The 17,287-nt window shown below is 39.4% G+C and overlaps 1 protein-coding gene across 2 annotated transcripts in view; it reads left to right on the top strand.

The window, feature by feature from the left end:
• cdkal1 (CDK5 regulatory subunit associated protein 1-like 1) overlaps positions 1–17,287 on the top strand; it is a 204,867-nt gene that overhangs the window by 130,954 nt on the left and 56,626 nt on the right. For both annotated transcript variants that reach the window (XM_046399649.1, XM_046399650.1), the window contains exon 11: positions 12,329–12,509. In XM_046399649.1, coding sequence (XP_046255605.1) covers positions 12,329–12,509 — 181 coding nt within the window. The remainder of the gene's footprint in view (positions 1–12,328; positions 12,510–17,287) is intronic.

Here is a 17,287-nt window from a genome sequence, read left to right as displayed (position 1 = left end):
CAAACTCACATACTTAAAAGGTTTAAGGTATCAGCCAGGGCTAATGTTTCACTAGAATTGTAGTGGGGAGGGGCGGTAGCTCCCTAAAGGCATTGGGGAAAAAAAAAACTCCTAGGACAAGCGAGGGAAAAAGAGAGGGAAAGATGACGAGGGTGCGTGAGGCGGGAAGAGGGAGTCGTTCTGAGACTGGTTTGCCGCGATAGCCTGCCACACTTGTGGGTCAGCATTTGCCCCTCCTTTCTCTTCTCTTTTTCCTTCAGCTGATGATTCAGCAAATGAAGTAAATGAAACGGTGAGGGTTTCTGTGTGTTTTGTCTCTCGGCCTTTGATTTAAAACCTTTATTAAACCACGCAGCTAGAATAAGAACATGTACAACAAACAGCCTGTTTAGTCATCACAGGCACTGGGAACGTTTCACATACACACTTGAGTGTCCCACATGTTGGACATGTCACGTCGTGTTTTGTGTTCGTGCTTACTGTAAAAGCACATCCTAACTTCACTTCTAATTGAAGGCTTTTGTGTAGAAAATTTGTATGAATTAAGGAATTCCCCCAAAAGCCTCTAGATACACCCAACATATCTACTGAAGTATAAAATTAGCTACTTTTTAAAGATATTTAAATATTTTCACATCTTTTAACATTTTGTTTGTTTGTGCACATTTAAAATTTATGGGAAGTAGAGTAAAAAGTTGACTATCACAGACAGAGATAGCCAACTCATTCAAAACCATTCACATCAGACATTCTCTCCCAGAAGACATTAACATGGTTGTTTGCGTGAAGAATAGTCAATAATTTTGTCAGGACTTAATAAATAGAGCAAGAGAGAAAGTTCCTGACTCCTTTTTTACCTCCACACACCTCCATATTTCTCTCTGTGATTGGTGAGAGTGAAGGTGGTGTGAATGTTAGATTTAGTTTAGTAGTTAGGTTTTCTGAAGGTTACAACTTCAGAAAGATGTTAGTTGAGAAGGATTACATTGTCTGTGCCCTAATTTGAATTTTGTGGCTCCAATAACAGCAAAGATGGCCACTAGCAGTAAACACATCCTTGCATCAATGTATTCTTTCATAAACCTAAATAAGCTTGTGACACCACAGATGCTATGTCCAGGTTTTTTATTCACATGAAAAAAATCACACAGATACAGGCCATTATTGTGGAGTAACAATCTACAAATTATGCATGAGCGCAACAACAGAATGTATGTGTGTATGTATGTGTGTGTGTGTTACATACACATCTCACTATTGAACTTGTGAGAAGGAGCAGTGAGTGTTTCTTCAGCTTGACAGCTTGGCAACTTTTTAAAGTCGTAACTTAACATTCCCTCCTCCCACTTTTGTCACTCATCAGGAAAATGCTTTTATGTTGACTCTTGAAGAATTTGATAACACATTAATGGTGCCTGCAAGTCCTGAAAAATGCAGTGCTTACATCTCAGAAACCAAATGAGTGCTGGTAAATTTATGATAGCCATGAGATCGTTTAACAGCCCCGTCAGAGGTTCTGTGCCCAGTTTGTTTTGACTGCTGAGTGGCTTGCTTGTTGCACGATTGAAATCTCTAAGGCTTGACTTGTCACACAAGCGCCACTTCTTTTTCTTTTCAGGGTAGTAGTTCCACATTATTGTCATGTTTCAGTAGCCCCCACCCCTTAAACTTAGAGTCACATAAAACTAAAACAACACAGTTTGCCACCAGTTGCTATCTACCTGATTTAAGGATTACTTCCTTCCTACATACCTGTCTGTGTGTCAGTAAGTCTAGTGTTGTGAATTGGCTCCATATAAACAACAGGAAACCAGCAGAGAACGAGTCATTAAGTTCACAACAAGCTGAAACTGATGTGTGTGTGTGTGTGTGTGTGTGTGTGTGTGTGTGTGTGTGTGTGTATGTGCAGCTAAGTGAGAGAAACGGCTTGTGGATAATGCCTCTTGGCAATTCCTAACACATCCTTGTCTTATTGACACTTCCTCTGGATTATACCGTATTTTCTTCCCACAAACCACATGCACGCAAACACAAACACACACAAACGCACACACAGGATACATACAGCTTCACTATAATTACAGGAGTTACGTTTTCCTTCATTAAATAGTCTTAATTTATTATTAGGCCTCTCAATCCACATTACCTATCCTTCCTGTCTTTAGAGAACACACAAATGCACAAGGTGAGTGTGCGTGTGCATGTGCATGAGGTAGGAAGGGAGCCAAAAACAGATGGACAGAAAGATTGAGGGCACGTCTTCAAAACATGCCTTAGCAGCAGTGAAATTCTTTGCTTCCCAGTGGTCACAAGGAGCAGACAAACAGGCCAGGCCATATACGCACCCTGCCAGAATAAAGTAGAAAGAATAAGGTGTTGGGTTTTTTTTGTTTGTTTTTTTTCCCCTGAATTTTATCAGCACACTGCGATTGGTCTCATTTTATTTATTTAAGTCAAAAACGCTGTTAACATTTTTTGTAAAGATGATACTATTCACTCTCTTTTCTTGTTCTTTATCAGTCTTTATCATGACAAATTTGAAGTTGGTCAGTGGTCAATATTGTCCCTTGCTAACAGAGTTTATCATTGTTTTTTTGTCAGTGAAATGCTTTAACTCGTGAGCCTCCAGGTTATCTGTGTTCCTGATAGCCTGAGCTTACCATAGTTTCCTTATGTGTCAATGCCTTTTTGTATATTTGCTTAAAAGCTGTACTGATTGTTTGTTTTTCTTTGTCTCTCAAACAGACTGTGTTGGTGCACATGTATGGGAAAGTACATTCAGTTGTTTCCCACCTCCACATGTATCAAGTAGGAAACTACATGAGATCTGAATTAACCCGGAGAATCAAACTGTTTGTTTTCCTGTTGTTCAGTTATATTTGATTTCAAAGCTTACGTAATACTTGTTCATAAAGGTTTTGTTATTTTTTATTTTGCTTCATGAAACTTACAGAAAAACCACGCGTCAGAGTTGCGCACTAGCACATGTGTACACACAGGCACCCACACACACGCACATTAACACCACCATCTGCAGGTACACATGACTGGCAGTAAGGAAGCGTGGCGGTACAGTGTGAACATGTAAACAACCTCTTACAAACGCAATGCACAGTCAAGTGACAAGGGTGCAAAGTGTTAACTTTCCGTGTGTTTGCCTCAGCCGAGTGCGCACACACACACACACGCAAGGTCAGCTGATACTTGTGTACATCTAAGAACACAGTCATGTTTCACTCTGTGACTCACCTTTCAGTCACTCTCTGTCTCTGTCTCTCTCTCATATCATGTTTCCCGTGTTGTGTTTGAGTCACCCTGCCTTTCAAAGCTTGTTTTCAACCACAGTTTCACTCACAGTTGACGGACTTTAATCTGTATGTGTGTGTCTAAGAGAGAGAGAGTGTGTGTGTGTCTGTTTAAGTGACACTGTGTTAGCATGCTTTTGTCATGTAGCAGTTATTCCACTTCTGTGTTTGTGTGTACATGGTTGTCTACAGGGAGGGAAATTTGCCTCCAAAATCTTTCCTGATACCGTTTCAGCTTATCTACCGTGACTAGTCCCTCAGTTCTATGATGTTTTGTCAACTATGTCACCCATAGGCGGTTAAGACTGTGAGAGGACTACTTCAAACAGTTGATACAAACCTTTGCTATGCTATAATAATACACTGTTTGCATTTTGCTCTCCTGTCCATACATGTGCACATGAAAGAGCTGGGAAAAAAGATTTTCTGAGCTCTTATGTTTTTATATGACTGAGTGCCAGGTAATGTTGGTAAGCTAGCTTCCTGTGTGTCTCCTGCATCTGTTCTTTAAAGGAATGTCAGTGACTGTTAAGGGTAGGGTAGATGAAGCAGAGATATAACAATTCTTTTGTTTAGTAATTGGTAGATTTGTTTGCCTTATTTAGTTTGTGGTAAAGTTAATGAAAAATAGAAATTTTCTTTATTGGCATAGCAGTTTTTTTTATAGTCTTTTCATTATGTTGCCAGTGTTTAACTGATTGTCCTGTAGACTCTGTCAGAGTTCTTCAGATGTTCCTCATTTTACTGGAGGAATCGCACATTAAAGGGACATTAATTGATTTTCCCTGACAGGTTCTTCCTCATTCCATAGAAAAGCCTATAAGATGCTGCATTTGGTCTCTAATGACTATCAGCCTAATGATTCATAAAATGATTAGTTAGTTAAAAATAATTAGTGTGTTAATTACCTGTCTAACATAAAATATCCATTGCCAGAAATCAGAAGGAGAATTCAGAAGTCTTTTCTGTAAACACAGTGCTTAGTGCTTTCTGTTGCTACTGCTCTCAAGTTTCATACCTTTGATTTAATTTTCTCCGTTTAGGCCTAATTTTATCTAGCACTGAGATATGCTGTGTCTGCATAACTAGGATTGCCCATAATTGTGTGTGAGTTAGTTGTTTCAGCAGTTTATAACAGTGTTTTTAGCTTGCTGTGGATGAGCAGCTTGATAGAGAAAACACAAAAAGACCAACAGTTAAAGCAAGTCCTCCGTTCGTTTCATTCAGGTGAGGCTTTAATGCCCAGCATTTATCTGGTGCTTTGATGTTATCCATATCTGTGTGGGTCAGGTCAAGAAAGCGGGATGAAATGATGAATCATATTCTATGGGTATGCCAATGAAGGTTGGATTAAATTGAAATAAAGTGTAAAGGGACAGTCCATTTTACGCCTGGCTAGACAGTCACAAGCGTCATACCTTTGCACTGCAGCCTTCTTAGGTGAGTGTGTGTGTGTGTGTGTGTGTGTGTGTGTGTGGGGTTGGATTTGCGGTGTCTGTGCGCTCTTATTACTCCTCCCTCAGACTAATGAAATGTGTGTGTGTGTGTGTGTGTGTGTTCTCATTGCCCTTCTCCAAAGCTAATGAAGTATGTGTGTGTCTGCATGTGTAAGTGTATGTGTTAAATTGAACTGCAGCTCTGCTCTGCTGTGTTCGGGCTGTTTCATTAAATGATAAAGTTTACTGATGACTCCAGTGGGATCATTATTTACTTGGCTCTCCATTCGTTCCACAGCAACCGCCTCGATCTTTACAAATGACCTGCTACATAGACAGACAGAGGTTATTTTGCACCGCGCTTTTAGAGACAAATTGCTTGGTATTCACTTAGTGGGCTAACAGCATATCCAATGTGTTTACACACCCTGTTTGGACTTTTATCCAATAGAAGTTGTTTACCTATTGGAACAAAGATCGACGCTGCCCAAATAAGCACAGTTCAAAAGACAATTTTAGAAAAATCGTTGCCCTCAACCCAAACCCAACCCAACAATCCTTACTGAACTCAGCCCCCCACTAACACCTTCACCCTACACCACACTCCACTACACCACCCTATCCAAACTGAGTACTACGTACTGAGTGTTGCTGTAGTTCCTCTACCTCACTGTTAATGTAGTTAGCCTACTGCCTATCGCTGTATACACTATATTGTCCATTGCACTAGTGATTTATAGCTTAATTTAACATTTGTAAATATCATTTGTAAATTGTGTTATAGTTTCCGCCTACACTGGATGCACATTAAAGCACATATCCATCTGTATAGTATGTTCACAGTACTTAGAAACCCTGTATATTATGACAACAATCTGTATATCATGTTTATAGTATATCTGTAACATAGACACCTGTACATACTGTAAATTACTGTATACCTGGCACTTACTGCTTATTGCACTACTGGTTAGATGCCAAACTGTGTTTCGTTGCATTGTACTTGTATATGTGTAATGACAATAAAGTTTAATCTAATCTAATCTAATCTAATCTAACATGCACAAAGCCCATTTTATGATGGCTGCTCAAAACTATCCTCCATCTATCCCTATTACCATGTAGCTCACACGAAACAATTATTACGGAAGAAAGCTGTGTGAAGAAATGTGAGGCTCAGAACTCTAGATCATTGTCACGGCTCAGTGCATTTAATACAGCACCACCTGCTCATGTGCTTGGCCATTTTCTAGGGTTTTCACATGAGTATAAGTAAAACAAAAATCACTCCACACTCCACTTTCTAAACTCAGAGTAAGCAAGGATTTAGCAATGATCTTTACAGCACTGGAAGTCGCAAACTGTTTACTCATTCAGAACTGCGGCGCATATGAATGTTAACCTAACAGCCTAACATAAGTATGGGATTGTCAGTACTTGTAGCACTAGTTGTGAAATTCCTGGTTTGATCAAATTTTCCAAAGTGTTCAAATGCTGGAAAATCACACACAGCATCCTGCACACAAACCGAATAAATTTGAAAACATTACCTCCATTCAACTTTAGTGTCCGACATAATCAGGATTTTTATTCATGATAATTTTTCTTTATCAGTGAATTCATTTTGCAGTCACCGATCACAGCCACAGTGAGAACAGTTGTTTGGCAGTATGACTTTAATCTGTCTGAAAAATCCTCCCGTTATCCGTCCAGTCACCTGGCGCCTCCTCAGACATTTCTTACAGCCCGTTCCCTCATAGTTGATGGTTGAAGTGGTTGAGGAAAATGAGTGATAACCAAGCAGACCTCTTCTCCTCTCTCTCTCTCTCTCTCTCTCCCTTTCTCTCTCTCTCTCTCTCTCTCTGTCCCTGTAAATTGAGCTGCTACATGACAGTGCCATTACCTCCAGCTGCCACGGCTAAATCAAACACTTAAGTGTCCGAGTGATTACTCACACTCCTCACAAGTGTGCTTGCTCTTCCTCCTTTCTTAGGTTCCTTCTGAGTCCCCTTTACAAAGGAGTAATTTTCTGTTAGATATTTTAAACATACAAAATAAACACAAAAAACTGAACAAGAAAAAACGTGTAGTGAAGGTAGAAAACCTGTGAACGGGAGAAAAACAAGCAACACAAATCAACATGATCTTAGGAAGCAGTAATAGTACGTGTAAAGAAAATGACTTGTGATGTTTCTGCATGCGTGTTCTTGAGGTTTTCATCACTTCTTCAAAAGTAGTTCAATGTCAGTTAATCGTTCAGAAGATGTGGATGACCTTCAAGACTACGCTGTTGTGTGTACTGTGTATTGGAGAGGGATTTGATGAGGTAAACTGGTTGGCTTAATGACAGATGGGTTTTTTTTGTTGTTGTTTGTTTTCAAGGGTCTAGTTCATTTAACAAGACATCTGTTGTATAGATAAGTTCTTATTTTTAAAGCCAACATAATTTTTCATGCAAGTAATTCAAGGTTGACGCATCAATAGTCATCAGTTCCTCCTTGACTCCTTGGCAGCACTGCAGAAATGTGCTGTTGCTATTGCAAAGAAATAATGTGTACTGCTGCAAAATTCACAATTTACTGTCAGGTGGTACATGGTAACATTGGGATAACGGTAGGTAAGCAGTGAAAGGTCGGTCCCGAAAGGTAAATCTTTAGATTGTAAGGTCAAAGAGATGATGTGACTTCTTTCAACCTTTTGTGATAGCAGGAGATGGCCGTCAATTTTAAAGAGTAGTGAAGCGGGCAAATGGCTTCAATGAGAACTGAACATCCATTCACACAGTTTGTTATGGTCCTGTAATCTGCAAACTTATGTCCTTGTGATTCAGTTTTCACTCTGCTCTCTTCTGCACACACTCGCATGTAACAAACCCTCCCTCTGTTGTAAACCCTCAGGTGGCATCACAGTGTCATTTCATGTATGAATTGTGTAGTTTTCCACAAGATAGCAGCTTTCCAAACTTTGAACATTTGACAACAAAATATCCCCGCAGCCCATCCTTTTCTCATCTTCATCTCTTTCTCCCTCCCCATTGCCATTTCTTTCTCTCTCTCTCTCTTCACTGTCCGTCCCTGGCGCTACAGCAGCCCCAGTGTGCCACGCATTATCATTTCAGAGAACACGCACACACACTGCGCCCACACTACTGCACAGATGGGTAGCACAGCCTCTTTCTGGCAGATGAATAAGTAAATATTTACCTTACCAGATTGTCTTTCTTCCACTCTCATCCTTCCATCCATCCACCCATTCTCCTTCCTCTGTACACCTCCATGCCATACTCATCTTTTTTTTTTTTCCTAGTTGTACTTTTTCAGGGCTCCTCTGTCCCAATGGTCTCGCCTTCACGTTATTTATCTTATCACTGGGGCCGCTCACAGGCATGTGTTGTGCAAACACGCTGGTATACTCATGCACATATTTTGAATATATGATGAGGAGGAGGGCTGTATGTATATGGAAACTTATGCACATGTATGCACGTATGAGGGCCTCAGCAAACAAAGAGTTGATCATAATTGTGCTGAAGACAATGGCATGCTTTAGGAAGCTTAATTCAGCTCATTTAGACAGATGGGAGACTGTGTGCTTATCTTGAGTTTTAATTAAAAGACTTTAGTCTCCCATGCACACATTCTCCCTGTGTAAATGCTAACTCTGACTGGTAGCAAACCATGGTTAATGGAGGCTACTGTCTTCAGGGATGTGGTCTCTTTGCCTCCATGGGGCCAAGTTGGAAATGACATTAAGAACACACACACACAAACTCACACCTATTTTCATGCCCTATTGTTTCTCTTGTTTCTCTATTGTTTTATGGGCTTCAGGGGCTGCAGTCTTTGTGCTCTGAAGTAACTGCAGGTGCAGCATTACCCTCACTTGATAAAAATTGTTCCACCTTCCATTCTCTCACCATACAGTGTGTGAAACATATTCACAGGGGGTATTAGTTTACTTTCTATGAAATTGGATTATTTGTAATCTCAAACGGAAGAATAATTACATGTATCCTCCATCATCAGATATGTGGGTGGATTTAAAGATGCTGTTTAGAGTGTCAACACACACGATGTCCCTCTCCTTTTCTTTATACTTTATATCCAACCTTTTTTTTATATGTTGGGTCTTTCTCTCAGCGTCGTTGTTTTTTGTCTCTACTTCGGCATGTAACAACGCTTCTTCCTTTCTGTGTTTTGGTCAAGAACGACTTCTTTGATATCATTCTATAATCAATACCAATCGTTGTTAACTCTTTGTCCAGGCCTTATGTACCAGATAATGTCTCATTTCAGAGATCCTATTCTGCTCTGTCTCTTTATCTCCTTTCCGCACACCAAAGACTCTCATCTTGTCCTGTCACTGTTTTTTTCATTACTCTCTCTTCTCTCAGTATAGCTCATTTCTCTTAATTAAAAGCAATAAGGGGAAAAAAAAGGTGCAAAATAGGATATACTGATGGGCTTGGGCCTAATCCAATCCATTGAAATACAATCAATAAATAATCCATGCAGGTCTCATCCATTGTTAAAATTTTGTCCAATATTAGTGACTAAAGTTCACTCCAGGTTAGACATGAGAACCCATTTTTGATGTCTGAAAAGAATTTCGCTCTTCCTGCATCGGTTTAATTGAAAGCAAGTTGAGCTGACACCCAATATGTCTCTGTCTTTGCCACTCTCTGTTTCTTACACACTGTTTCTTGAAAGGTGAACAATAACAAGATACATTTCTTCTTTCTCATTTTAACAAGGAGAGTATCAGTGCTGTTCTTGTTCATTAGTATCACACATCACACCTCCATCACCCTTAGATCTAGAAGAGACAGAGGTGTCAGAAAGACTCTATACGTGTGTGTGTGTGTGTGTGCGCCCGCACGCTGTTTTTTTCACTCTCAGCCTCCATCTTAGGAAAATCCACAAAAGTCAATCCGCACTAGTCTCTTTCCCTGCTCTTTATGTCAATATGCATCTCCATGTGTTACTTTTCACCCCTGGCCTGGATTGTACCTTTCTCCAACATTGGTGCACATTTTTTTTGTATCACTGCTACCTAGAGTGTATACCTTCCCACTATTATTACCAGCAAAGGGCCGGAGCAAATTGGATATACAAGCCGTAGGGAGATGCAAAAGACGGTTATCTATTGAGGCCAGACAAAAAAATGTGCTTGTTTGTTTGCCTTGTTAATTTTATTTACCTTCCCTCCCACTGTTATTAATGAAACAGCTTGGGGGGAGTGTATTATAGATATTTTATACTCTTGTGACGAGAGCATTAATTAGCAATAAATAATTTGTGTTAAGTCAAACTTTTCTTTTATCCCTGTAGGAGAGCAATGTTTTTTGTGATTAGTTTCCCTAGGCTTTACAAATTTTTTTGAATGTGGCCTGTGGAACAAACCCACACACCCACAAAAACATTACTTATAGTGGTGGGTACACACCCACATAGTAGGGAAAATTGTCTCCAAAAAAAAATAACAGGATGCTTTGCTTGATTAATTATTGTATAAAGCCTACAGGCTGCAAATAGTCTTTTGTTTACCTAACAAAGTAAAGGATTAAAACTATGTATTTTGTGTTGAATACTCAGGGGGTTAGACGCACTGCTTGAGGGGATTCAAGTAAGTGTTAATCACAAATAGACATTTATTCATTTATTCAACCATTTAACCACTCCATGCTAAGATTTTTGTTTTAAATTTATTTAGTTTTACTTTTCCACAGGGGAGTTGTCTGGCAGATCTGAGAGGTCAAGGATGCCTGTGCCTGCAGGCCATTGGTTAATATTAATGACCATCAGCCAATTGTTACTCATCAATAGGTCAGAGGTTATCATGGGGTTGCAGATGCAGGAAGTTAATGTAATTAAAGATGCATCATGTTGTCGATTGCAGGGAAAATGTCTTTTCCTTTCTTTTCTTAATGTCTTTGTTGAGCTGTCTTGGTCAGTCTGTCGCATTTTTCTATGTGTGTGTTTGAAGATTTTCAGCAAAAAAATGAAACGTTTTACTAATTCTTATTTTGTATTTCTGTAAGCACCTCCTTAGCCATGTGCCTGCTTATCTGTAAGATTATGGAACATATCCTATGCAGTTAAAGGATTGTGTCAGAGGTCATATGCTTGTTTAAAAGTTGAGTGAAAGGAGGAGAGAGGGAGTGTGGCAAGAATTATTATAAAATAAATAAGGGAGTGAATTGAAAGGGGCAAGCCTGAGTTACTAGTGATTGATGGCTTACTTAGTCATTATGGTCTTGCTCTTCTATTTGCTGTGGAAACTTAAAAGCAGTCTCAGTCTGAGATCAGTGCGAGAGGGTATCTGAAATACCAGTCAGTACAATATTAAAGTTACCTAGTCGGCTTTTATGTTTTGCCAAGATAGTCGTGATCAACTCATGTTCATAAAAGCAAACGCTTGAGAACAATGGCTAGATCATATTTTCAAGTTTATTAGCAAAGAGGGAAGACTATGAGGAATTTCCCTAACACACTGAAGGATTTTTCAAAGGGGATCTGTTCAGCAACATTACAATAACAAGATTTTGGGTTCTCAGCATATAACACCTTTTATTAAGAGTGTGTACTGCCTATTCCGCTGCATGCAGGTGTTTGATGTAAGAAAGCTTTTAATCAGTGTCTTGGCTTGATTTTATTGAGAATGATTTTCATTTTTTTCTGTTTTGGATACCAATCCCAGTCTGATTTTAAGAAGCTCTAGCAAAGAAACAGGTGAATAAAAAGCCATCTAGTCACAAATAAGTTGGACTTTCATGCTGAGAATCATGTTATCAATGAAGAACTGTTTCCAAAAGGATTCTCATATTGATAATTCAGACCTTTGTGGTAGTTTAGAGCTGCTTTAGCCATCAGAGAAGATGTTAAATGCCTTTGGGATCGAGCCTAATTATTGAAACTGCATGGAAATGTCAAGTATGTTCTGTAGACCCCCATGGTATTCTGACAGACAACGATGACTTGGCCTCGGAGCTCTTTCACAAGCCATCCAGCTGCTGTCAATACAAACAAAATGTATATAACTAATCAAATGCACCTATTCTCACACCCTACTGACAACGATTAATCCAATGAACCAACTGGTCAATAATCAATACCTATTGATTGGCATCAGAGGTTGCTAATCGGGATTTGATTGGCTGAATGAGTCCATAGGGAGGGGCTGTAGCCTTCTTTAATGCTACACTGCCTCACATAGTTTTTCAAAGGAATGAAGAAACAGTGGGAAACAGCAAACTTCAGAGTAATTTATGTAGTTGTTTAAGTAGCAGTTGGTGGTTAATTAATGTTTGACTGACAGCCACTGTGTGTGTTTATTTATTTTCATTATTTGTTTTCCTAAAGAGAATCCTTTGGAATGAAGGATGTTTCTCTCCGTGATGCGCCCTGATTGAATAATGGGTGACCAAAGTAAATATGTGTTATGTGAGGTTAATGGTGTGAAGGGATCGCTTTTTTCCCACAACACCACAAGTTAAGTAGAAATTAGCATTTTAAAATGATTGTGCAATGAAGAAATGAAAGAAACTTTGTTATATGGGCTCAAAGGCTCTCCCTTTCTGTCTTTTAGGGTCCCAGGTGTTACCATTGCTACAGATATAATCTGCGGTTTTCCTGGTGAGACAGAGGAAGACTTCCAAGAGACAGTCGACTTGGTGAAACTCTATCGATTCCCAAGTCTCTTCATCAACCAGTTCTACCCCAGACCCGGTACACCTGCTGCTAAGATGGAGCAAGTGCCAGCACACATGGTGAGTGTGGACAAGGAGACAAAGACTCCTTTACTACTGTTCATCTGACATTTTAACTGTGAAATGTGTGAGTGATGACATGTGAGCACAAGTCACTTTGCCTTTACACAGAGTACTCAAAATGCTGTACTTCCCCCAGAAAATGCTCAAAATACTCACTTTTTGAGCAGTAATACATAGTTATCTTAGATAAGGGCAGCGACGGATACTGTGTGTATGTTTGAGTGTGTTGTGATATGCTGTAAGTGCACAAGTTAATTTGTATGTGTGTGTATTAAGGAAACACAGGCCAGTCTCCTGTCATTGGAAAATGAACAAGCCTATTCCACTTCTGTCATCACTTGTGTATAAATTTTAATATTTCTAATCCTGAAAGACGTGTGTAGGGAAGTGTGTCTACTACTAAATGGTGTTAATGCGTAAATGTTTAAATGTTAAAGCCCGCCTACCCATGTGAGAACAGACTGGGTCAGACAAACAATAGATGCATACTTAGAATACCGAGTTAGCTTTCTCTTAGCTCAAGATCTGTATCTGATGGTGTGTGATGTAGCTCCGTAAATGTGCGTTACGCACTTCACGTGGGTGATTGTATATGCTCGACAGAAGTTCTATAAGCAACAAAAGAGGCAGCATTCCACCTATTATATGTCAGTGTAAGATCAAAACAAGATCCAAATAATTTCGAGCTGTTATTTTAAAGTAAAGTAAGTTTGTATAATTCAAGACAGAATTTTGAAGCATTTTTCCCTCGACTTAAGCATAAGTCAGAGGTTTGTTGCACTCAGAACTAAAGTCCATTAACTGAGCAGTTTAACTGCAACACACTGTCTCATGGTGTTTGCTGCTTCATTTGAGTCTCTTAGTGTTTACTGTATAACCACACAACTTCTGACACGTACTCTGTCTTCCTCTCTCTCTCTCTCTCTCTCTCTCAATCTGCTGCCAAATGAAACAATTAGTGGCTAATGAAGCTATAATTGTTAGGAAAGGTGTGTGTGAGAGAGAGAGAAAGAGAGAGAGTAAGCAGGATTGAGCACAGATTGAACACATCGTCAGCAGCAGCTTCAGCACTCTCTTGACCTTTTGCCTCGTGTGTTACTCATCTACATCACTGTCATTTACGTTTTAACTATAAAACTCAAATTAGCAACAAACCTATGACCACTGATACTTAAGTCATTGCAGAGTAATTTATCCATTCTTTATATTCATCATTTTCTTTATGTTCCTCATTTACCATGGAATGATGCACAAGTATAAGCACATATTTTAGTTAAATTGTGTTCCTTGTTTACTACTGCTTATTTGGCGCTCAGCTTGGTATTTTTCCTTTGTTCTGTCTTTTCGAATTTATAGCCACTTGCTTATACCATTTACCATTTAATCGTGTTGCACTGTTATCTAAATATGAGCATCCCGTTCCCAAAGATGTTCTAGAACATTTGTATGGAATAGATTCCATATAACTGAATCTACATGACATGCTTGCGAGTTGCGAGTTTTGTTGACCTTTTTTCTTTGGTTTGACCTCCCACATTATTCTATACCCTATCCTGCATGTTCTATCTCTCCTTGCATTTGCGCTCCCTCACTCTGTATCATCAAAGTGTTGACACATCTCTTTCAAGTCAAGCGTCTTCATAAGTCATTCTCTTTTTCTCTCCTCCTCTCTCCCTTCATTCTCTTAGGAGAAGCTCAGTGTGTCTTAGAGGGATCAATCCCCAGACAATCATATCACTGCTTCTGCTCTTCTTATTGTTTTCATCTCTCCTTTCTTTCTCTTCCATCTGTCTCGTTCGACTTTTATTGTCAGCGATTGGTTGTCAGCAAGCATCTATCCAGGACTTTATTCCATGGGCAACTTTTTGATTGTCTGATATTGCTGGTACCTTTTACCGTCAAATACTCTTTACCTTTTTCACTGCAAATTATTTTTATAGCTTTTTTATTGTTTATTTAATGCCTTTGAATTTAGTGCTATATCACAGAGTAAGCACTGAAAATTGTAGTCTAAAATGTCTGAAATGTACAGGCAACAAAGGAAGCTGGCTTTCCTCAGTTGAACATCTCTGTATTTTTTTGTTTTATTGCGTTAAATAAGATCTCTTTGTTCTTGTCGTGCTGCATTTCTATTAGCCATTGGTCATCTAGATGTTTAAATTTAAGTTAAGTGTGAGTATATTTGTGCTTGACAGAGATAAGCATAAGGTGAAGGAAAGAGTCAGAATAATGTGTTTGGGTCCCTGTGACCAGTACACCTGCTACTGTGGTTAAACCTGCACACAACATCGCATCATCAGTCACCATGCACCTGTTCTTGCACACATACACACACATACAAACAGATACACACACACAGCAAGTGGTGGCAGCGAGGCGACGTCTAGGCCATGTAGGGTCAGTCATTAATAAAGTGCACCAGATGGTTTCTCTAGAACACAACTGTGTTGAATAGCCACAGGAGGGATGGATGGAGAGCTAGACAAAGTAGGAAGTGGAGACAGAAGGAGGCCTGAGAGAGAGGTAGAGGAAGGAAGGAAGGGAAGTAAGGAAGGAGGGGCAATAGGAAGAAAGGCTAATAGACAAAAGGAAATGGATGGAGGAAAGAAAGTGTGACAAAAGGGGAAAGCTACAAGGACATGTCCATTGTGGGAAATGGAGGGACGCCACCTCCAATATGAGTGCTCACATACTAAATTTAGCTGATAACAAGGAAATCAATCTCACTATTTGGCTGTGGTGAAGCTGGTGACCGGATTCACATTAGCATTTACAGTAGCAAAGTATACTCTGTCTTATGCAAGCGCTGATATTTATGTTTTCTTATCAGTATGGGATGCAGACATGACTGTTTCTACCACTGCTAGCAACAGGAGGTGAAGCAGATCTCACTCAGTATGACTGTAGTACTGACAAACTGTTTTCAGTGATTTGGTGTCCCTCAGTTTACTGTACTTTACAGAACAGATGATTCTAAAGTGGGTTTGGACTTGTAGGTTATTGCACCACTTGGTTTTGTTTTGTTTTGTTTTGAAATTTGTAGACTAGTTTACGGGTCCTGCAAACCACATAAAGAGAATGAGAGCGTTATTCATTTGTACATTTGTTCCCTCACTCACTTAAGCATTATTTGTTATTACAGAAAGGAGTACTGTCAGGACCAAAGCCAAAAGACATTATTAGTATCCTACCCTGGACAAATGCTTAAAACAACTAGAAATTGAGGTTGGCTGAAAGAATAATTGACATTATGTTTGTTTCAATCCAGAGCAGACTTTTCCCACAAGTGAGCACATTTGATCCAGTGTTATTTAAACCTGTAGTTGGTTGTTAGATCTTCCTACTTCCTACTAGTGTGTCAAAGTGAGACATAAAAACCTACTGTATTGGTACTAATATTTGATCATATCTATTATTGGTCATACCGACCTGATATTGATGATGTTGCATTAAGAAATATGGCTTCGCTTTATCAGTCTGATTTCCAACAATGACAAAAAATATTTGAGTGGAAAAATACAGATTTTTTGCAGCAAGTCAATGAGTGAAACTGAGAAAACACGGAGCTGCAGCGGGTCCTGCTGCAATGTGGTCCAGGTGTTTTGAGGTATCTGCAGCTCCAACTTATTACCTACTGCAAAAGATGATATATGAGAGCGTGCAGGTTGGAGTGGAGAGCAGAGGCAGATGGTAAGAATAGGAGACCACAGGGATGGAGGGATGGAGGGAGAGAATGGAGTATGTTGAGAATAAAGAGATGTGAATGCTATTAGCTTGGATCTCCATAATCATCCCCAGGTGAGTAGAACTTAGCCTTGATAAATGGACTTGCTGAGCAGAGGGTGTGTATGTATGTGTGTCTTTGGACATCTATTAGTATGCATGGAAGAGTTGAGAGTGAGCAGCTGCTGTGGAAAAAGAGGGAAAAAAGTGATAGAGAAGGAGATTAGCTATTCTAGTGGGACAGTGTTTTTAATTTCCCCAGGTTGTAATTGGTTATGAACTCCATTACCCACAAGGCACCAGTGCGGCAGCTGTCAAAGTAAAACAGCTGCTCAGACACTAGTAGCTCCATCTCCCAGCTACACTGTCATTTGTCTGTGCTCGGACACACACACACACACACACACACAAACACACACAGACACATATGTGTGCTTTTCAAGCACTTACTCTCTCAGATATCAGGGGAGATAATAACATTTGACTTGAGGCAGCCTAACAGGTATTAAGGTTGAGTTAATGGTTAAGTTGCTGTCTGGGGCCAGGAAGGCCTGAATGTGATTAATGAGGACCTGGTATACTAATAAAGGAAGGGATAACACAGTGCATTTTAATGATCACAGTTTTTGCTTGCCACATTCAAATGATTTTTCTTTAACTTAGGTGATCAGTATGCTGGTTGTACTAGAGTTTTAACTAGCTGGAGGGACTGAGAGTAACAGTATTCCTTAAGGTGAAAAAAAACATCTCCAGTGGGTCTCACTATAAAAACACCTACACGAGAGAGAAAATTTAACAATCCAAAAGGAGTTGGGAGAGGTGATGTATGCTGCAGAAAGGTAATTGTGGTAAAGAAATTATTTTGTTAAATAGAAATCTTTAATAACTTGAATGCCCTGACTGTGTGCATGTGAGTTTCTCCCTATGTTTGTACTTTATGGAACCAATGAAACCAAACTGTTACATGCTAAATGCTTGCCTCACATAATGTTAGGACACATATCATCTGAATATGTTGATTAAAAAAATATTTTCTGAAGTTAACATAAAAG

The sequence above is a fragment of the Scatophagus argus genome, chromosome 9 (assembly GCF_020382885.2).
Source record: "Scatophagus argus isolate fScaArg1 chromosome 9, fScaArg1.pri, whole genome shotgun sequence".
NCBI classification, from domain to species: Eukaryota; Metazoa; Chordata; class Actinopteri; family Scatophagidae; genus Scatophagus; species Scatophagus argus.
This window is presented reverse-complemented; position numbering and strand designations above follow the sequence as displayed.